Source organism: Mya arenaria, chromosome 12 (assembly GCF_026914265.1).
Source record: "Mya arenaria isolate MELC-2E11 chromosome 12, ASM2691426v1".
In the NCBI taxonomy this organism is placed as follows: Eukaryota; Metazoa; Mollusca; class Bivalvia; order Myida; family Myidae; genus Mya; species Mya arenaria.
Genome location: NC_069133.1, coordinates 59,558,451 through 59,582,270, shown reverse-complemented (window position 1 = coordinate 59,582,270; position 23,820 = coordinate 59,558,451). Strand labels below are relative to the sequence as shown.

At 34.7% G+C, this 23,820-nt stretch overlaps 1 protein-coding gene across 3 annotated transcripts in view; it reads right to left on the bottom strand.

Annotated features, from left to right (window-relative positions):
- Window positions 1–23,820, bottom strand: part of LOC128211245 (tudor domain-containing 6-like) — an 82,299-nt gene that overhangs the window by 56,466 nt on the left and 2,013 nt on the right. Inside the window, exons 1-16 of one of the 3 annotated variants that reach the window (XM_052915799.1) lie at window positions 21,791–21,972; window positions 19,534–19,661; window positions 16,607–16,664; window positions 15,862–15,953; window positions 15,250–15,388; window positions 14,377–14,445; window positions 10,552–10,607; window positions 10,275–10,336; window positions 8,877–9,200; window positions 8,395–8,494; window positions 6,709–6,839; window positions 6,412–6,534; window positions 5,995–6,151; window positions 5,361–5,424; window positions 3,451–3,570; window positions 1,710–1,828 (exon numbers count right to left, since the gene is read on the bottom strand). In XM_052915799.1, the coding sequence (XP_052771759.1) occupies window positions 1,710–1,828; window positions 3,451–3,570; window positions 5,361–5,424; window positions 5,995–6,151; window positions 6,412–6,534; window positions 6,709–6,839; window positions 8,395–8,494; window positions 8,877–9,200; window positions 10,275–10,336; window positions 10,552–10,607; window positions 14,377–14,445; window positions 15,250–15,388; window positions 15,862–15,953; window positions 16,607–16,664; window positions 19,534–19,637 (1,718 nt within the window). In that variant the 5' untranslated portion in view covers window positions 19,638–19,661; window positions 21,791–21,972. Of the gene's footprint in view, window positions 1–1,709; window positions 1,829–3,450; window positions 3,571–5,360; window positions 5,425–5,994; window positions 6,152–6,411; window positions 6,535–6,708; window positions 6,840–8,394; window positions 8,495–8,876; window positions 9,201–10,274; window positions 10,337–10,551; window positions 10,608–14,376; window positions 14,446–15,249; window positions 15,389–15,861; window positions 15,954–16,606; window positions 16,665–19,533; window positions 19,662–19,766; window positions 19,919–21,790; window positions 21,973–23,820 lie in introns of those variants that run through there. The other 2 variants (XM_052915798.1, XM_052915797.1) reach the window with 2 other exon arrangements.

Sequence of the window (23,820 nt, the reverse complement as noted above, 5' to 3'; positions counted from 1 at the left end):
GCTTTAGTGTGTGCGACGTATTAATATTAATATCTTTTTTACATGCACTGTCAAGAAAGTTAGGGGGACCCAAATTTAGGTAATTAATTCTTGAAACGCTATTTATTTATTGATATTTAGCTTTTATCGGTCAAAATTTAAGTGTCCCGACGGAATACCGGACTTTGAAGTTCAGGTGTTCCTCCCGAAAAATTGGTGTCCTCGGGATCCCGGGACCCCGTTAGTGTCGAACACTGAAGTTTCAGAAGTAACAACAAAAATATATGGATGTTCATATTGCCAATATTCCTATAATTGTTCTTTAAAAATTAATGGCAAAGCTATTCAAAGGTATAAAATACAACATGTAGAACCCTACTGTACTGTACACAGACAACGAGTTAACTATATCCGACAGTTCTCCTTTCACTTTGATTGAATTTGTCAGGAAGTAAGCGGGCACCTGTTTCCTCCGCATTTCAGACAACTTTTGTAGAATGATTATGTTCTGTTCGCATTAAAAACTTAAAATATCTTTCTTTTAATTTTAGCCAATAAATAAAATATATTTAAATGAAATAAACAAAATATCAATGTTGATATTGCTATTTTAGCATTGTTGATTTTCATAGCCATCGCTGTTGTCAAAAACTGCCAACTTTATCCGTTAATTTACATAATGGGCGGAGTTTAAATGACGTCATAGAGTTTGACTGCTGCTATAAGACGCAGTTACTGGTTAGAAACTGATCGATAATTACTTGTCACTTTGGGCGTTAATTAATTTTGACATGTGCTTATATTCATTGATTAAATAAACAAACATTGAGCACATGGCTTGAGCCCTGAATAGCAGAGCAATTAGCTTTTTTATCATCGTAAATTTCGGCGAATCTGACTACGCCGTTGTCACTCCAGTCGCCTTGAAGGACGCATTCTTGAATAATAAGGCTTTGCTTATAAAAAACACCATGTGTAACACGTTTAATTGGCAGGTTTTTTTTTAAATCACAAGGAAAAAACGGTAGCCCGGTCGGGCTAGTTTCTGTGGAAAATCGGTAGCCCCAGCTGAAATTTGGTAGCCTCGGGCACTGTAAAATACATACAAAACCTTAACCAAGGTGTGAGGCCAACGCTAGGGTGAGTAGTATAGCTCTCCAATTCTTTGAATAGTCTAGTTAAAAATGGAGTGTAGCCACTTTAAGGCAGCATTTACTTCGATAAGGCCTAAAAAAAAAAATTGTTTGGTAAGGGTTACATCCTTTTCAAAAAAAGGTAGGGTAGGTAGGCTTTTTATTTTTTTTTATTTTTTTTTTATTACGCTTTGTATAAGAATGTCATTTTCATCATTGGAGAATGGTGTTAAAGTTATCTTCTATATAAGCAATTAAGGTTTTAAACTACATATTGAAAAGCACAAAAAAAAATAGAAACAAATATTTTTTTATTTTTTTTTTAATTTTTCATTTTTATTTTCAAACTGACTATAAAAACGGTAGGGTCGGCGCCTATTCCGTAGGTAGGGTCGGGTAACCGGAACCAAAAGTATTTTTTTTTAGGCCTTATCAGTACTTAGTGTATAAGGGATGATCACTGTAAGATAAAAAATATAGAAATAGGTTTAATGACATTTTGAATCATCTAGATATAAATTTATCAAGGCTAAAAAAGTTCAGAACATTTTTCTCATAATTCCAACTGTCTTTCTCAATTCATATATAGAAACATACTGCCTTGTCTGAGGGGCGGCAGGACTGACTTGTGACGACCTTGGACCTGACTTTTCCCGCAAACTTCCCGCATCTCTTGGCTTCTCTGTTCTTACTGCAGGACTATGGTGAAGGCTTGGCTGCAATAAACAAGAACTCATCTGTTCATTTGTCATATGTTCACTAAGTGTGACCTTGACCTTTGAGGTAGGGACACGGGTCTTGCACGCGACACGTCGTCTTGGTATGTGGAACACATTTGGCAAGTTATTTTAAATCTGTCCATACAAGGGAAAGTTACAGCCTGGACACTACAACCTATACTCTATGTCCTTATATGCAGCACTCCATTGTGAATAAACACTAAGTGTGACCTTGACATTTGAGGCAGGGACACGGGTCTTGCAGGCGACATGTCGTCTTGGTATGTGGAACACAGGTGGCAAGTTATTTTAAAATCTGTCCATACAAGAGAAAGTTACAGCCCGGACACGACAACCTATACTCTATGTCCTTGTATGCAGCACTCCATTGTGAATAAACACTAAGTGTGACCTTGACCTTTGAGGTAGGGACACGGGTCTTGCACGCGACACGTCGTCTTGGTATGTGGAACACATGTGGCAAGTTATTTTAAAATCTGTCCATACAAGGGAAAGTTACAGCCCGGACACGACAACCTATACTCTATGTCCTTATATGCAGCACTCCATAGTGAATAAACACTAAGTGTGACCTTGACCTTTGAGGTAGGGACACAGGTCTTGCACGCTACACATCGTCTTGGTATGTGGTACACATGTGGCAAGTTATTTTAAAATCTGTCCATACAAGGGAAAGTTACAGCCTGGACACGACAACCTACACTCTATGTCCTTGTATGCAGCACTCCATTGTGAATAAACACTAAGTGTGACCTTGACCTTTGAGGTAGGGACACGAGTCTTGCACACCACACGTTGTCTTGGTATGTGGAACACATGTGGCAAGTTATTTTAAAATCTGTCCATACAAGAGAAAGTTACAGCCCGGACACGACAACCTATACTCTATGTCCTTATATGCAGCACTCCATTGTGAATAAACACTAAGTGTGACCTTGACCTTTGAGGTAGGGACACGAGTCTTGCAGGAGACACGTCGTCTTGGTATGTGGAACTCATGTGGCAAGTTATTTTAAAATCTGTCCATACAAGGGAAAGTTCCAGAGCCGGACGGACGGTGCGATTTTAATATGCCCACCTTCGGGGGCATAAAAAGCCCATCGTCAATTAGCTCTGCGAGCAATGCTTCAATTGCAGTTGAGCCAGATCATTTACCAGTAAGTCTATCTGAACATGTCAAACCTTAATAGGGATCATTTTGGCACAAAAATCATGTTTAACATGTTTTGATGATAGTAACTGTCATTAAAGAGAAGTGGAACAGTTTTAATAGTTGTCTTTGTTACTGGTTATTTTAAATGACTATTTTAATGTTCATTGTTTTTTTCCCAATTTTGGAAATTAACGCGCTTATTTTCCCAATTGTAAAGCCACAGGTGGTTTTGAAAATTTAAATAAAAATCACTGGTAAAAAATAAACCAATTTAAAGGATTTTTGTAATAAAGCTCAGGGTTCGACATCACGGCCCGACTGAATGACATTCACAAGCAGGTTTTCAAAGTTACTGGACAACGGGGCCAGCCCTCAAAAAGTACATGTGAAACCCTGAAGAGCTGAAAGAGGGTTTGATTATGTTAAAAGAAAAATTGAACTTTACCTGCGGGCTGGCTTTTGACTGTACACTGGCTGCTGGGCTGGGCTGACCCTTGGAAGGAGCAGCCTTCTTGGTGATCTCAATTTTCTCACCCGTAGCTTTCTCAATCAGGGCTTTCACTTGCTGTAAAAACATGATTCACTTTCTTGATTTAACATTCAGGGAGTCTATCATTGTCTGCTATAACATCATTTATCAATACAATAACAAAAAATTGTAGTTTTGACTACATTTGGGAACACAAATTTGCCAACAAATGAAACAAGAGTTGTCACATAGACAGTGCGCTCGACTATTCCGCCACTTTTCAATGTAAGGATTGAAAAGTTTAGGTGAAACATGCATGGATCACTGTTAGATTAGATTTCAATGCAATACATGGTGTGCTGAGATATTAACATAATAGTGGTTCCATGCAAAATTTTAACGAGAATTTCTAAGTCTAATAATAAAGGGCCATTATTTGCAAAATACAGTTATCTAACTTGGTTATTCAATTAAGTTGGGTGGTTGAATACTGTTGTATAAAGTCTCAATGCAATACATCAAATAGTTGCTGAGATATTATCCTAAGTGTGCTAAGATGCAAGACCTTAACCAGAATTTCTAAGTCGCATAATAAAGGGGCAAAAATTATATATTATAAAAGATAGAGTTATCTTACTTGATTAAATAAGAAGGTTAAATAGATGGGAGCCTGTGTGTAAAGTTTCAATGCAATACATGATGTATTCGCTGAGGTATTGACTTAAAAGTGGTTACATGCAAAACCTTAACCAGAATTTCTATGTGGAATAAAAAAGGGGCCATTATTTTAAATTAATGCAAACTGGAGTTATCTAACTTGGTTATTTAAGTAGATTGGATGGTTGAGTACCATTGTATAAAGTCTCAATGCAATCCATCAAGTAATTGCTGAGATATTAACCTAAGTGTGCTTACATGCAAAACCTTAACCAGAATTTCTAAGTCAAATAATAAAGGCCCATAATTTGCACTTTATTCAAAAAAGTGTTATCAGGGAATACATATCTAATGTTTCAATGCAATACATGATATATTTGCTGAGATATTGACTTAAATGTGGTTACATGCAAAACCTTAACCAGAATTTCTAAGTCGAATAATAAAGAGCAATTATTTTGCATTAAATGCAAACTAGAGTTATCTAACTTGGTTAATTAAGTAGGTTGGATGGTTGACTACCATTGTATAAAGTCTCAATGCAATACCTCAAGTAGTTGCGGAGATATTAACCTATGTGTGCTTACACGCAAAACCGAAAAGTCGAATAATAAAGGCCTATTATTTGCATTATATTCAACTTCATTAATTTAGTATGTAAGATAGTTGGGAATACATATTCAAAGTTTAAATGCAATAACTGATGTATTTACTGAGATAATGACTTAAAGGTGCTTACATGCAAAACCTTAACCAAGGTGTGACACCAACGCCGCCATCGTAGCCGACACCAGGGTGAGTAGTATAGCTCTCATTATTCTTCAAATAGTCGAGCTAAAAAGATGTTGAAAGCAGACAGAAAAGATAAGCGTATGTGACGCTTGCTTTTTTCAAAATAGACCAATACTTCCATACCAAAGCTGTTTTGGAACCATTGTAATTTGTGTAGTATGTATTTCGGCATTGGGAATGAAGCGGCATTTCTGTCCCAAATTGGTCAGAAAAAAATACTGAAAATACTAACTTTCTTTGATTTTTAGTCCTAATTCTATCTTTTTCAAGCATTTTCACAAATAAAAACTATCAAAATTGATTTCTGGCTGCTGTTTTGGAACACCTTCAACACTGTATTAATGTCTGAAATCCACTGATTTCATCAAGTATGGCCATGTTTTGGAAACATCTGCACATAAAAACATAACTTCCCTGAGAGAAGTTCTAGTACATACTGGTATGAGGTCGTCACTGACATCCACATCGAAGTCCTTCATGGCATGTATATCTTCGTGATATCTACAACAATACAATATACATATACATGTATCAATTCACTGTATTTCAAAGAAGAGCACATTAATTGAGGCAGTTACAATGAGTGTTCATCTGTGTCCAAATTTTAAGCTCTGTCCATTGCAGACATCTCAACTAAAACCCTCCCATGAACCAAGCACATCTATGAGCATAGTAGTTCCAACCTATCAATATTATGCATGTGTACAATCACAAACATAATTATAAAACAAACAATATACCCTAAAATAAATATAATATCTCAAAATTTAAGTTTTGGAAACAAAATTATAAGTATATTTTTATAAAAAAAATCGACGCTAAAAAAATTCTGTACACAAAAGTTGGTGTTTTCTTAAATTGACTTGATCAACATCCTTATTTAACACTGTCTTGTTCATTTCAGGGCAAAACTTTAATTGCACGCTTTAGTAAATCTGAATCAGAAAGATCCCAACCCATTCCCAAAATGTGCAAAAGACACTGCAATTTTATCCATGATAAAATGCTCAAAAGTTTTGGAAAATATTACCTATATGCCAAAAATTACATCTATAAAACCCTCATTCTTACTTTGCAAGATCTGAACATTTCAACTTGTGGCCATGTTTGGTCCAATCATCTGCCTGGCATTGTCGACTACAGTATGGGGTTTTACACTTTCCACACCGGAAGGAGCCCAGCTTGTTACATACTGCACATTCAGCCTTCACGAGGGGTGGATCAGGTTCTGTCACAAAAAGATTCATTGTTGTTATTTCAGTGATTTGTTTGTTTTTACTTTTTATACCAAACTTCATTGGGGTTTTCATGATTTTTTTGTTTTTTACTTTTTATAACCAAAAAGATATTTACAGCATTGATTAGAAAACTTGTCACAGGTATTCTAATTGGACAGGTTTTAATGTTCTATCCAATATTAATAAAGCAGACCCGTTCAATTAAACATCATGCAGTAAATTAAAGACTGGCAGTGACCAAGAATTCTACCTGGTTGCTTAGCTTGCTTGAGTGCTGAATTCACTGTAGGGACGGGCGTCTGGAGGGAGGGGTTCACATACGCTGGCTGTAGCAATGTGTTGGGGGCTACTACTGGCATATAACTGGGGTCCACTGGAAATAAATGGCTATAATACAATCTGAGCATTCATCTGCGTAAGCTCTGTCTATTGCAGATATCTGTTTTGAAGATATAAGACAGCAGAGGTATCAAGTGGTCTATAGAGACCTTGCCCCTTCACAGGTACATACCAAATACTTACTTTAATCTTTAAGAACTTTACTCACCATAGTATGCGGGAGGTGCAGGAGTCACATATCCCCCACCATATGGCCAACCACGCCCCATCATGGGTGGTCCCCTGTATGCTTGATCGTCATAGTAACGGTTATCATAGTAGCCTTGGCCATCATAATACCTTTGAAAAAATGAACATGAACAGGAGTTATTTATTAATTTAAACCCTTATTTAGGCAGGAACACATCCTGTTTAGATCCTGTTTATATTCGGACCACGAGTCTGCAATGATTCTTGTCAATAGAAATTGTATTTATAATGTTTCTTTAATGCAGTGTTTATTTCTGAACAGTTTGGGGCCAGATTTTTTTTTAAATTAAAATTCTGAATGGAATTTTATTCGAAAAGTAGATAAAAATTAATATTTCATTGAAAAATGGACCTCTGTCATTCTATTTAAAAATTTGTGTAACTTGATAACATTCTCTTTACTTTTCTCTAGTTTTTCTCTGACAGGCAATCTTGATAATTTCTATGCATAATTGGAATTCCCAATTTAAGCCATAATCGCATTACCAAAATGGTAGAAAAAACACTTAAAGGTCCTTTTAGCCTAAATAAATCTTAGTGATAATACAGTGTTATGTCAATGAGTGGGAAAGCCATATGATTTGCAATATTTGTCCATGATAGTTAAGAAACATAGCCAAAATTTTGCAACTGATGTGATCTTTGTCAAATCATTATTTTGTAAAGTTGCGATGCATTTCAGACTGAGCATTTACTGAAAAATGTGTAGAAAGAGCTGCCATAAATTAATATAAAAGTTTCAGACTGGTTAACATTTGCGTTGCAAAACAATCCTTGATCTATAATGTCTGTAAACCCATCAGAGATAGAAAATATGTCTCTATCAACCAGAATATCTTTATGAGATTTAAACAGCAAGTATCATGACAAAGTTTTTGTTGCTGGTAATCCAAGCCAAGTTATTCAGGTAATTAAAATGAGTCATACATAACGTCATGTAAATATCCAATCAAATGTAAGTGTCCCTATTCATAGGTTAAAAAGACAGTGTTGATGCTGATCGATACACTGTAGAAATTGTACCCACAACCACCAGATTCACTGTAAATGCTTCACAAATAAAAATTTCAAACCAAACTCAAATATCAAGTTACAACAACAAAAGAAATGTCATAAGGTGGTAGATGTTGGTAAAAATCTTGTTTTTCTTAAAAATGCAGTCATGAATCACATACATCAAATAAAACAAACGTTGTGAAACACATCAATTAATGTACAATTTGAATCCAACGTGTTTATTTCTTGTTTTTAATGGCTTTATTACTGATTTTTGATAAAAATCCATTAATTTTTTCTTAAGATATGATATTCTCTCATGGAAGGAACTTCTTTCGCAGTCGCTGCATGCAAGAGCTAAAATAAGATTACTTGTATCCAGAGAGCTGTGTAACAAACCCCTGTGCTTGTCTGTTGGTTTTCAGTATAAAATGGGACACAACTTGTTATGTACATGTGCATGTTGTCTCCTAACATGAGTACCAAGTTTCATTTCAATATCTTACAAGTTCTTATAGCCAATGTTAAGAGCTTGCATGCCAACAGTGCCAAGCCTATGACATTACCTCAAATATTATTTTTTTGAAAAACTAGACTGGAGATAAATTAGTAAACAATTCAACAGATAATTAATCTTTTGACCACGTACCTGTCATCGTAGAATCTATCATGAAAATTGCCTCTGCCTCGACCCCTTTGATAGTTGCCTCGACCCCTTCCACGTCCCCTACCTCGCTGGCCAGTGTTACCTGTAATGTGTATAAAATACAGGCATTTTCAGTGCTTTAAAACTGTACTTCTTTGAGGAACCAATATTCTTCACAAAATAAACAGCTTCAAGTATTATATGCACACGTTTATACATACAACTCACAGTTTTTATTAAATATAGGAGTTCAAGGGACGTATTTAATAAGCTTTCATTAGATTTTAAAATGAATCAGATAGTCCATTATTGACATCCATGAAGGACTGGACAGGCATGATTTTGTAAGCCATAGTATCTATTTACTCCAGAGACATCAATTTCCCCCAAAATATAGGGAGAAGGCTCCTTCCCCAAACCCTCAGAAATACGCATGTGTTCTATATTTGCATTACATAGGGATGGAAATAGATGAAAAACTATACCATAGCTGGTCCAGTCTGTTTCATATCCGTCACGCTTTGTGCCTGCTCCCCTCTCCCCTCTACCAACAGATGAAGGCCGCGTTCCACGCCCCAGTGGCGTTAATAATTGGGAATCCTGATCTGTCAAAGCATTCACCAACGCATTTCCTGCTCCCTTCACTCTGGCGGTTCTTGACGATGCTTTGCTAGCAGAGTTATCTACTTGAATGGACAGGTTCTTAAATTGACTGACCATCGGAGAATGCTGTCCGTTCATCATGGCTGGTTGTCTACCCAGTGACTGTTGTAGTCTAGAAAAGTCTCCTTTCTCATTCATTTCACTTGCTGTAGTGACATAAGTTGAGAGCATAGTTGAAAAATTCAGCAGTTTAAATACAGGTAAAACTTGAGGTTAAAGGGCATCACATTAAACAACTATATAAACATAACCGCACCAAGTGTTAGTCATGTTTCTACATCATTCTGGTTATATTCTCAAAACATCGGACATAGACCTTCACTTTCAACACCTGTATATTAGTTTTGGTCAAACTTTGTTTCCTTGCAAACTATCTTGCTTTGGTCTGTTAACAATTAATTGAATTATGAAATGCTTGAACGTACAGAAATAGGGCTGTGTATCGCCGGACAAAAGGTGATCCGATTCCGATCCCATTGACTTGCGATCCATGAATTGATTCATGATTCACTAGGTTATAAAGCAATGCATATTTTGAAAGTAAATGAATAATAAAAGTATAACAAAAGCTTCATTTTTGTTTAGTTGCCATCCTTTACATCAAACCTGAAATAGTTCCAGATTTTAGAAGAATAGGATGCTAGGTCATTTCTATATAGCGCTGGATTTTGTTGACGGGGATGCCATGTTGACATTGAATTGCAGACGAAAATAAAAGATAGCTGTAAATAATTTCATATTTTATATTATTATTGTAGATCTTCTCTTTATAATTTCTTTAATGGCAATGCCCTTTGACTTTTTATTTCTTATTTCTATATTTGTATTCTTTTTAAAACATTATATTCCCTTAAAACCATGACAAGAAGCATTCTCCATTTGAAACACTGCACACTGAATTGAATGCTAGCTCTGTATGAATTAACTTCCAGTTGCGTCAGTGTAACTTTTTCGGACATTTCGGATAAACAATGCATTATATTTTATTTTAACCAACCACAATATTTGCTGGAGTTGAATTATATCATTTTGTTTTATTCTTTTATTACATTTTGCACTTGAATCGCATCCAGCGTTCTCAGCACTGGCGAGTATTTGTGCCGAATATTTTGCTTTGACAAGCAATTACTTGGGTACTTGTTACAGCCCTATACAGAAATATGTGTTATCTGTTTGAAATTTAGATTCTATTATTAATATTATTTTAATTTTACACTCACCAACTTTTTTCAGCATTGCCCCTCTACCTTTGCCCATGAAAGATGGCTCTGCACTTGTATTTCTGTAAGATAAAACCCTGTGTATAAGCCACATTCGTAATTTTTTTCACAAAATGTTTCTGTATAATTTATAACAAATGATTTGAAAGCTGTTGCAAGTACACTTGTTCAGTTTTCTTGATTGAATAAGATGCATAGCTTACACATATTACAGCAACAGTGATGCACCTTTCTTCACATACATGTATACACTTTCCCACAATGAAAATCCACAAACCTTGCATCCATGGATGGGGCACTGGGTTGTTTGTTAGTTTGTGCTGATTTCTTGGGCTGAAAATAAACAAGATACATGCACCAAAACTTTAGACAGAGCTCATTGAAATCATCAAAATTAGGCCAAATAAAAAAATAGAAAAATAGGTGTGTTTCAGGTAACGCTGCCAAAATAAATAGGGTAGGTAGGTTGGAATATTTTTTTTAATTTTTAAAAAAAAATGTTTTTTGATATACTGATTTCAGAAACTGTTGACTCAGAAAGTAACAAATCAAAAGTCATCAATTTTCAGGTTAATCAGTAGTTTTTAAACATGTTCCATGCTTCAAAGGAAATATTCTTTATTAGTCTGGTTAAATACTTTGACAATGATGGTTGGATTTGAACTAAGTTATGGTACACCACTCTGCTATTATTTAAGACTTTCCAGGAGCGGTTTTACTTTTCTTTAAGCACCCTTTTGCTTTCAATCACCCTCTGTAGAATGCTAACCTCCCTGTGACATAATTACATGAAGAGTGGGACAGCAAATTTACCATATAAGCCATCAGCCAAGGAAACCTCAATGCTGTCAAGAGGACCTGGGGGTTCAGGTTTGAAGAACAAGTAACATGCAGGTTTTATTGCCAAAATTGCACACTTAAGTCTGACATATCAATCCGAAAGTCAGTATCTGACACATTTGTATCTGACAAGAAAATAGAGTTCAAGAATTGAAATATACCTGCCACACAAGCACAAACTACCCGTAAATTCACCTTTGAGTTCGGACAATCTAAAAATTCAGACATCCTTTATTATTTTCAAAAATAATTTATTTTAGGTACCTAATTTTCGGACACCCAAAGGACATCGATTGTAACTTTTACAGTTACTAAGTCTCACAGACAAAAATTATTGATCTTTATCGTTACAATGCCTGGCTAGATTACCTAACCGTATACATCACTGTGATAAATTAGTTAGTTACTACCCATCCTAAACGAGTTATTGCCTGTTGAAAAAGATGTGTGATATATTTAATGGAGGATTAGAGAAACAACAAGGGCAATCAAGAGATTAAGAAACCACAGACATGACATGTTTGTAAAACGATCCGCCAATAAACTTTGAAACTTGTACCTCACTTTTAATATAGACTTTATGAAGCAATAATCGTACAGTAATACTCATTGTAACATCAATAGAACAATAAAAATCAACACATGCAATGCTACAGGTAACTATTTAATGTGATGTATTAAAGTTAGAAATGCAATACTTAAGTTACAATCGAAAACACCACTCAGAAACATTAATCCTGCATAGCAATATCCATGCTCTCCATGAGATCCTCGTGGGTATAACTGAGAGTTATGTGACGTCACACAATGTGACTGTTTGATCTGAAGCCGATAAAAGATGTTTATTCATTTCCATGCATGTATAAAATGGTGTTGAATGGGATTTTAATTAACTTGATAAAGGAGTTACACTTATAGGCGTAATAACCATTGATAACTACGGATAAATTAATAAGTGGTAAAATGCAGACATAAAGAAAAAAAGCAGGTTTACCATACATGTAGATAAAATGTAAAAATGGTTATTTTCTATGAATTCGGAGAGCGAAAATTAATTATTTTAAGGTGTCTGAACTCTAAGGTGAAGTACCGTAAATACATTCAGAAATCCAACTCTAATATTGTCAACTTTATGTACAAATGCTTTTCGTACCCAAATCACATTTTTTTCAAGGAAAAATAGGTTAGGGTCGGCGGGAAAAAATAGGGTCGGTCGGGTAACCTGAAACAGACCTATTTTTTTATTTGGCCTTAGACTATTGTTTGAAAAAGCTCATATTTTTACACTAGTGCTTGGCATCAACATTTCTATCAACCTGCTATATAAAATTCAGAATATGAGCATGTATGGATAGCATTTTACCAATGTTGGGCGTGTGGGTTTGTACTGATTGCGCTACAGGCTTTTAATGCTTCATACTAATGGGTTTTTTCCGTACTACCTAACACTTGCATGTGACAATTTTAACAGGCAATTTATACCCTCTTGGTTTAATTATTATAAAATGGCAACATTTAACATTTTGTGCAACCGGCAAGAATCTTTAGTTTTTACAGGAATGTACTTTTGAGTATAAACACAATTGTAAAATGTGGTTCTATTTGTGTCCAGCAAAGTTTTCAGACAATGTACAACAGAAGGCTTTTGGAAAAAAGATATTAAAGTATCAAAGCGGAAATTTTACAAGAGCCGGGTTCGACACTTACAGTAGTCCGGTAGTCCGAGACTACCAGTTTTGTGCTCCGACTACAAGAAATTTCAAGTCAATAGTCCGTCGGACTACTAGAAAAAGTAATTATGACATCAGGTAATTGAGCATAAAATATTTATTACGTTTAAACTCGCGTAATACGTGTTGCTAAAATTTAAAAAAAGCCGAGTATCACCGGTAAATACTCTTTCTAAAGTTTGCCGAAGATGGCCGAGCAGTTCCGGACAACCTGGACTGTTAAGCGAGTTTCGCGTGCAATTCGTATAGCCTTTCGATCAATATTAAAACCAGTCTGTAGAATGTCTTTATTTAGAAAGGGAAAAAACATTTTGCACTGTATGGTGTGTTTTAATCGTCAGACACGTGAAAGTCTGCCAGTGTCAGCGAGGTAGATTTGGGTTTAAAATGAGGTAGAATTTCTAGATCCCTTGCATTTTCAGTCAGAAACAATGGTTATTTATTTATCGTTTAGAGTATTGTCAAATGTCGGTGTTTTGATAAAACAGACAGAAGGAACATTATGTATGGCTTGTGAAATATTTTCACTGGCTTTTAGAAGAGCAGCTTAAAAAAATAATCATACTGCTCAAAAATGTCTAATTCAGTGTAAGTGCAGATGACGGCAGAAATTGTGTGCATTAATTTTCGCGCCAAAAGGTCGTAACATTTTATACATTGAAGTGAGGGCCAATAACAATTCTTATCTTTATATACTCCCAATTAATTAATAACATTTTGGGAATAAATTTCGTTATATTTTTAAAGCATTATTGTATACATGTCGTTTTAATAGATTAACAAAGACTTCTGAATAGTAGGATGACAATATCAATCATCAAATAGCCATTTGTGCCGTAACTTAGCAACGATCTCGGTCAAGGTGTCAACTGATTTATTGCACCATTTTCCTGAAAGTGACAGATTATGGGGTATTTTAGCATGGTTTTTAGATTTTTATTCTGGGGTATTTCAGCATGGTTTTTAGACTTTTTAAGGTTTTAAAATTGAAGGCCAAACATTGTTTTGAAGAATGTGGAAAATTTAAGATTGAGACAGATAAGAAACATGATCAATCAAAGGGTTATTCTGACAATGTTTTTATGGAGAAGTCTAACAAAACACTGAAGGAATCTGTTGCAGGCTTGCATTTTTTTTTGGACTATCAGAATTTTTGCTGGACTACCTGGATTTTAGATCCAGAAGTCCGAGGGACTACCTTGTGAAAAATGTTAGTGTCTACCCCTGCAAGCCTAAATAAAAATCATGCAGATTGTAACTTTGAAATTTGATTCACATCAGGGTTTTTTGGCCCAACACCTCTGTGCACTAAGAATTATGAGCTATAATAATTCATTTTATTTTTCGCCCACACTGATTTAGGTCGATAATACTGATGTGACAAATCTTATTTTATGGATTCATAACCAGTCCACCATTGACTATGGATGACATTAAGGCTATAAAAACACAATAAAAACACATAATTCCCATCTAATTTTCATAAAGAAAGAATACAAGTGTGCTGATCAACCCCATTCAATGTTGCATACCGCAATTTCCAAGTCTTTATCAAGGTCATCTTCATCAAAGTCTTCCACAGCACTCATCAAGGCCTGCTCCTGAAACAGTACAGAGATAAGATTGCAAAATGTTGTATATTTATATATAATCAAAATGATCAGATATTCTATCATGACATAGACTCACCCTGATTTTAAAGATACACTATTACTCCCAAATAAGATGTACCATGATTTAACTAAATTTACCAATAAGGATAAATAAATATCGAAAACAATGGTTCTTATGAAGGATACTGGTTTTAATTTGAAAGCAAGGTGCAGAAAACATGGTATTTACACCTTAAGAGTGTAGTTTGTGGCTGTCAAACTTTTCAGGACCCCCCATTCAATTAATATTTGTGCATTTTTAGCTATTTAATACAGTTACAATATTGTTTTCAGTAATCAATATTTCCGTAATTATCATTTTATAAGTAGTTATAAGTTAATCATCAAAATTTATGTTTGTTAAACATGTGTATGTATTAATTTTAAAAACAATGTCACTTAAAGCAGATATTTCAGGGTGTTTGTACATTTTACTCATTTTGTTAACATAACATTTAAAAGCAATCCATAGACCCTATTCTATAAGCCTTTCCTTATCAGTTTGTTTAAGGGAGTCATCGATCTTTCATAAAATAAAGAACTGACAATTTGATGCCGCCACACTTGGGAGTGATTTTTTTAATTTCCTTTCTGTCAATACAATTATAAATTAAAGCAATAACAAAGGTTTTTTTTTGGTGACCTGGCTGATTCCCTAGCCAGGTGGCTGTAGTGATGCTGTCAAAAAATGAGGTGTATTATTTTACCATAAGTGTAGCACCCTGCTGTAAGATAATGTTAACTTTAACATACCTCTTTTCGTTTTTTGTATGCCTCTTTCTCTTCACTGGTCATTGCCACGTTCACTTTCAGTCTCATCATGTTGATTCTGAAGCCGTGCATTTCCCGTATGGCCTTTTCTGCATCAACAGCATTGGCCATCTCCACAAACCTGAGAGAATAGGGTTTATTTTGTGCAAAACCAACAATAACAAATGAAGATTGAATTGCAATGAAATCATCAAAGTTCTTATTCAACATTAATAATATTTCAAATGCCAATAAACATGTGAATAAATTCATCAAACTTATTCTCAAAACGTCATGCTATCATTTCAAACTGACAAATGAAAAAAAAATAATGATGACTTGTAAAGCTATAACCTATGTACATGTAACTTCACTGAACTTGCAAAATTTCCAATGCATTGACCTCGTTGAATGAGAGGTGCCATATGTCTATGTTTAAATGTTCTTCACATAAAGGCAACTATAATTAAAAAGTACACCTCGCTGTGGCAGTCTCACTTTAGAGATCTTCAGAAATAGGCAACATAGAACATGATTCTAATAATCAAATCATTTAAACTACACTCACTGTCCATCGGTATTCCTAAATATTTTGTTAAAAGCACCAACTATTACCCAAACGTGGTGGTCTGGTGTTCTTCTCTTGGTCGTACAACACTGGCACTTATTAAATTGCCTGTCCGTGAAAACAAGCTCCGCAATCCATCCTGTGTTTTAACAAAGATATACATTTTATGATCAATTTCAAGCTATAGCATTTTACAAACACTATTTCTCAGTTAGCAGAACAAATGAGCAAGACACCATTCACCAGTTTGTAGTTGTTGTATTACATCCCTTATCAAGTTATTTTAGAGTGACAGGGACATTCCAATGTTTATAGTAAAACATTAAAATGCAAATTTGTGAGAGAAAAATGGGGAGAGGAAAATGACGCCTTTTTTGCTATGACATCATTTGGCTAAAGTTTGGCACTTTTAATGTATCATAATTATGAAATCATCAAGTGTAAGATAGTAAAAGATTTCACCTCCTGAAGAAAATAAACCCATGTGTCAGAAAGACAACTAGCTTTGTGAAACTATTGCTATCTTACACTGAAATAAACAATTATCTCCTATATCATCATGAACTGACGTGAGTGCAGTGGTTGAAATTAGCACAAGACCACAAGCTCTGCTCTGGTAAAATGCTTTTCGGGATTGCTCTAGTTTCGAATTTTATATGGCAGCACTTTTTGAAGCTTTTTTGCCAAGCACTTGTGTTACAATTCAGACTTGTTCATCCAGAAGCCCAAATCCAATGCCTGCCAGTGGGTCCTTTTCAAAAACTGAGAACAATATATGAATAGTTTACTCACACTTGAGATCTGTATAGGAATATTGCCCACAAACAGCTTCACAGTTTTACTTCCTCCCCTGAAAAATAGAACATAGAACACAACTAATATAAAAGCTGACAAATTAAATGCTTTTAATAATGCCACTGTACAAAGGGTTCATTCACTTACTGATAATAGTATTGACAGATGTGTGTAAATCTCTCGAAGAATAATGAAATCACGGATCGAAATTGAAAACTACTAAAAACCTTGAATCTGTTGATGATTTTATGCTTTCATCTGCAAAAAGTATATACTTCATCCGAGTAACCAAAACATGAAATATCCTTACTGCCTTTTCAAAGCATGAAATATCCTTACCGCCTTTATCAAAGCATGAAATATCCTTACTGCCTTTATCAAAGCATGAAATGTCCTTACTGCCTTTTCAAAGCATGAAATATCCTTACTGCCTTTATCAAAGCATGAAATATCCTTACCACCTTGATCAAAGCATGAAATACCCTTACCACCTTTATCAAAGCATGAAATACCCTTACCACCTTGATCAAAGCATGAAATACCCTTACCACCTTGATCAAAGCATGAAATACCCTTACCGCCTTTATCAAAGCATGAAATATCCTTACCACCTTTATCAAAGCATGAAATATCCTTACCACCTTTATCAAAGCATGAAATATCCTTACTGCCTTTATCAAAGCATGAAATATCCTTACCACCTTTATCAAAGCATGAAATATCCTTACCACCTTGATCAAAGCATGAAATGTCCTTACTGCCTTTATCACGCCATGAAATGTCCTTACTGCCTTTTCAAAGCATGAAATATCCAATATCCTTACTGCCTTTATCAACACATGAAATATCCTTACCACCTTGATCAAAGCATGAAATATCCTTACCACCTTGATCAAAGCATGAAATACCCTTACCGCCTTGATCAAAGCATGAAATACCCTTACCACCTTGATCAAAGCATGAAATATCCTTACCGCCTTTAACGAAGCATGAAATATCCTTACCGCCTTTATCAAAACATGAAATACCCTTACCAACTTTATCAAAGCATGAAATATCCTTACCGCCTTTAACGAAGCATGAAATATCCTTACCGCCTTTAACAAAGCATGAAATATCCAATATCCTTACTGCCTTTATCAACACATGAAATATCCTTACCACCTTGATCAAAGCATGAAATACCCTTACCGCCTTGATCAAAGCATGATATACCCTTACCACCTTGATATAATCATGAAATATCCTTACCGCCTTTAACGAAGCATGAAATATCCTTACCGCCTTTATCAAAGCATGAAATATCCTTACCGCCTTTATCAAAGCATGAAATATCCTTACCGCCTTTAACGAAGCATGAAATATCCTTACCGCCTTTATCAAAGCATGAAATATCCTTACCAACTTTATCAAAGCATGAAATATCCTTACCGCCTTTAACGAAGCATGAAATATCCTTACCGCCTTTATCAAAGCATGAAATATCCTTACTGCCTTTATCAAAGCATGAAATATCCTTACTGCCTTTATCAAAGCATGAAATGTCCTTACTGCCTTTATCAAAGCATGAAATATCCTTACCACCTTTATCAAAGCATGAAATATCCTTACTGCCTTTATCAAAGCATGAAATATCCTTACTGCCTTTATCAAAGCATGAAATGTCCTTACTGCCTTTATCAAAGCATGAAATGTCCTTACTGCCTTTATCTAAGCATGAAATGTCCTTACTGCCTTTTCAAAGCATGAAATATCCAATATCCTTACTGCCTTTATCAACACATGAAATATCCTTACTGCCTTTATCAACACATGAAATATCCTTACTGCCTTTATCAACACATGAAATATCCTTACTGCCTTTATCAAAGCATAAAATGTCCTTACTGCCTTTATCAACACATGAAATGTCCTTACTGCCTTTATCAACACATGAAATATCCTTACTGCCTTTATCAACACATGAAATATCCTTACTGCCTTTATCAACACATGAAATATCCTTACTGCCTTTATCAAAGCATAAAATGTCCTTACTGCCTTAATCAACACATGAAATGTCCTTACTGCCTTTTCAAAGCATGAAATATCCAATATCCTTACTGCCTTTATCAACACATGAAATATCCTTACTGCCTTTATCAACACATGAAATATCCTTACTGCCTTTATCAACACATGAAATATCCTTACTGCCTTTATCAAAGCATGAAATATCCTTACTGCCTTTATCAAAGCATGAAATGTCCTTACTGCCTTTATCAAAGCATGAAATATCCAATATCCTTACTGCCTTTATCAACACATGAAATATCCTTACCACCTTGATCAAAGCATGAAATATCCTTACTGCCTTTATCAAAGCATGAAATGTCCTTACTGCCTTTATCAAAGCATGAAATATCCAATATCCTTACTGCCTTTATCAACACATGAAATATCCTTACCACCTTTATCAAAGCATGAAATGTCCTTACTGCCTTTATCAAAGCATGAAATGTCCTTACTGCCTTTATCAAAGCATGAAATATCCAATATCCTTACTGCCTTTATCAACACATGAAATATCCTTACTGCCTTTATCAAAGCATGAAATGTCCTTACTGCCTTTTCAAAGCATGAAATATCCAATATCCTTACTGCCTTTATCAACACATGAAATATCCTTACTGCCTTTATCAAAGCATGAAATGTCCTTACTGCCTTTATCAACACATGAAATATCCAATATCCTTACTGCCTTTATCAACACATGAAATATCCTTACTGCCTTTTCAAAGCATAAAATATCCAATATCCTTACTGCCTTTATCAACACATGAAATATTCTTACCGCCTTGATCAAATCATGAAATATCCTTACCACCTTTTGTCAAAGCATGAAATATCCTTACCACCTTGATCAAATCATGAAATATCCTTACCGCTTATCACTTCTCTGTATTTGTAGCTGTCCACCAAGTCCCGCACTGTAGCTGCGGAACTGATTGCTCTCATACGATTCTCTCATAGGGTCCCAGTTCTCCATGGTGTCCCTATCACTTCTCTAAAACTGGAATAGATTGATTGATCCATTGAGTACAATAATCCTCTGTATACCTGTAATTATGAGTATAATAAGAATACCTACAGGTAGGTACAAGTCAATGAAACACACCTTTATGGTTTATTAGGAGACTGTTCTACATAGGCAGCGCAGAGATATGTATAATATAATAAAGACAAACTTGTAATATTCCTCAGTATTCTCATGTATGTCATGCAACGTAAGAGCACATTTTGAGCATTTATAATGTTTGGTTGCTTTTGGACAAGAGGCTTGGTGCATGCATGAAAGGGGAAAGAAAGGTAGAAAGACTTGTGTCAATGTGACAATTAAAAACTTTCAATGCAATACATGATGTATTTACTGAGATAATGACTTAAAGGTGCTTACTAGTCTAAAATAATAGATGTGTTATACAGGATTCTTCCAATCCCTAACGTCTAAACGGGTTTGTGCAAAAAAGAGGGGGGGGGGGGGGGGGGGGGGGGGTGAAAAATATTGAAATTGCATTTTGTTAAGTATTTTATGTTTGAAATGGATAATAAAGGTTTATATACAAGGGTTTTTTTTAGGCAATATTTATAGCCGGTATTCGGTCATGTTCCCAATGGCAAAAAGTATCTTATCTTCCCAATTTCCGAATAAAAATTCCCAATCTGGAGTTCTAAAACTTCAAAAGAAAAAAAAAAAAAAGGACGATGAAAATATAAACAAAACAGTTATTTCCCCTACATGCAAACGTCTAGAGACATACAACGATGTAATATCCGCGTCATGGTGAAAGGTTGATTTACATTGGTTGAACTATATTTTTTATCCAATCAGAGAGCATGTAACAGATTAGGAGTTCTTCACATTGTGTTAAAAACGTGTCATTTTCAACAAAAGGATTAATAATTTAAAGTTGACAGTAAATTATTCGGTGCAGGAGGGGATTAAAATAACAAATAGGCAATGCTGTTCTTTGTCATGCCTTAACTACATGTTTACATACATGACATTGACCTTCATTGCCAATATCAGAAAATGACAGAACTGAGAAGTGAAACTGAAAGTAGACAACTGGGTGAAATGACCAAATATTTATTTATTATAATGATGGTGTATTTACTTTTTGATGAATGCCGAAGCAAACAAATTGATGAAATTTTACAAAATTCATTCTTTTGTTTTTTGATCAATTGCAAACAAGTCTGACTTTTTGGAAATCTGAATAAATTAAAAATATTGATATATTCATTCCATTTTCTCTGAGTCTGAAAGTCATCATTTTAAATAGACAGCAGATTTTGTATCCAATTTAAGAGGAAGATAAGCCCATTAAATTGTCTCTGAAATTATTAAAAACTTGTTAATCAAACAATTTACTATTTAAAAGAGTTAAAACAAGGGATTAAACAATTTGTAAGGTGTTAACGGATTCAGTGCCATTATTATGTTGAAAATACCAATGTTATTTATTATAGTATTATATAAATTATATCCTTTGTAATTATTTATGAAGAATTTTCCAATTTGCCAAAATTGACGTGAAAATTCCCAATCTCACGGGTATAGGTCATATTCCCAAAATACCGAAAAAAAAACCTGTATTCATATTTTACCATGTAAGTGCAAAGCTATTTTGCACACAACAAGCATTAAATGCATTAAAACACATGATTTACCTTTCCAATAAAACGAAACTTGACTGACACAGACAACAATTATGCCAAGCGGAAGAACTTGACACAATCGTAATAACTCGGCCACCTCCGACAAGCTTCGAGATAGACCTCGTAAATACAATCGTGACAACTCGGCCATAGCCGAAGTGTTCCGATTGATGTAAAACTGTGAACTGCAGCCTTGCATGTATATATCGTTATGTTTTGACAGAATGAAATGAAGAAAAACCCATCAAACTCATAATTACTCGTTGGATATTGATGTTTTTGTGTACGAAACTTATATAAAATAACAATATCAAGTAATATTCTTGTTTTTATGATATTATATAGACGCAATATGCTTTAACCCGGAATTCCGATCAGAATAACTACCCAGTACAAAACAATTTGTACGTGAAAGATCTGCCATATCAAAAATCGTAAAAAAATCCGTCAACGTACAATTATTTGGACTAAGGTGCTTACATGCAAAACCTCAACCAAGGTGAAACGCCGACACTGACGCCGATGCTTGGGTGAGTAAGATAGCTCTCATTATTCTTCGAATAGTCGAGCTAAAAAAGAAGGCATTTTAGAATAAGTAGTCCATATAAACAGCCGCTTCAGAGTCTTTGATAATTTTTGTGTTGGCGACTCTTCGCGTCCATATACCACTTGTTGTTTTCCTAGCCAAGATCCCTGCGCTAAGTCTATTTAGCGCAAAGATAACGCGCACCTGTTCCGGTTAAACTCCACTAATAAAATGCGCATTTGAAATCAGGTAGTCATCTTCAGTTAAGGGCATCACTATTTGATAAAAATGTGAACACATATAAATAAGGTTTTTTAAAAGCTTTAATAAAACAAATACATTTATATATATATATAGTAATCAGGACACAGTCGAAAAAAAATCAACCTTATGTAGCGTCAACCGCGCATGTGCAAAGCCAATTATTGCGCAATCGGTGTTTTCGCTAAAACCTGACCCGGAAATTTAGCGCGTCAATGCGAAGAAAAGAAAGGTTAACCAAATGAAATATTAGCATAAATGGGTGGGATTAAGTCCAAATATGGCGTATATGACCTACATATTATATAAATGCTGATTTTTAGTAGGGAGAATAAGGTTTGAAAACTAAACAAATCGCGATTTTGTTGAAAACGGCCATAAACGCGGATCTTTCTGTGGTTTTAATGAAGTTTGATCATTATTCTAAATAAAATGGGTAACATTTACACCGTATTTAACCGTAATATATGTGAATTTAGGTTATTTTCCATATTGGTGCGCGACCGCGAGGGGAGTTAACAATGGATAAAATTACCTCCCCTGCCAATCGAGCACTTCCTAATGTGGACGTTTCCGGAACGATTGCAAACAAAAATTAATGCGTATTACTTCGTAATTGCAACAGCGATTTGTACCTGGTAGATGACAATATTGCCGTTTGGTGCAGGTTGGTTATATTGAGTTATTGCATGTATGCATTTATTGAATCTTATTTGTTTGTCTGATAAATTGATGCATTTTTGTGATATCCTTTTCTTACTCAAAATCGTTCGTACTTTTCATACATTTTTTTTGCAATCGATGTTAAATATTTAATCTAAAAAAAGCAAAACTAATTTTAGGCAAGGCTTTCTTCTCATTTATCATGCACAAATATTGGTTCCAGTGTCAAACCTGAAAGTAATGTGTATAACTGAGTTAACATATATATATAGATATTGACATAGAAACTGGTGTTGGCATAATCCACATTATTTACATGTAAGACACATTTAACAGTGCACATGTTCCAGTTGAAATCCTCTGTGTCTGAGGGAGAGTGTTATACTTTCCATTAACATTTATTATTTTCAGGTGCCAGTTTAACACTCTCATCTCATCCCTCATCAATCATGTTTCATTGTTAAGTTAATACTATTAAAAGGCACTCATGTTTCATTGTTAAGTTAATACTAAAAGCATTCATGTTTCATTGTTAAGTTAATACTAAAAGCATTCATGTTTCATTGTTAAGTTAATACTAAAAGCATGTAGTATGTTGTTAAGTTTAGATGCTTTATAATGTTAACAAATGTTGCTTGCCTAGAACAGTAGATTAGTTTCCAAGTTTTAGTTAAGAAAAGTTAATTATTTTTGAATTAAACATAAGGCAGTTTTTTACATACTAAATGACAAATATCACATTCCATTCTTTGGTTCTAAAGCTAATAATGCTTGCTATTTCGGTTTATTTTCTGTAGATAATGTAAAATAATAACACATGCTAACAACTCTTCAGTTTATGTTCAGAATTATATTAACAGTTGGTTTATGGGGTAACTTCATAGCTTCTAACCTGACATTATATCATTCTTGCAGTGCATTATCATTTCATAATTGAGAAACTATTATCATTTCATAATTGAGAAACTAACTTATTTAATATGTATTTTTATAAAACTAATGTAAAATATAATGTGATGAACATTTTTTCCCATATAAATGTCTTATATGTATGTTTTGC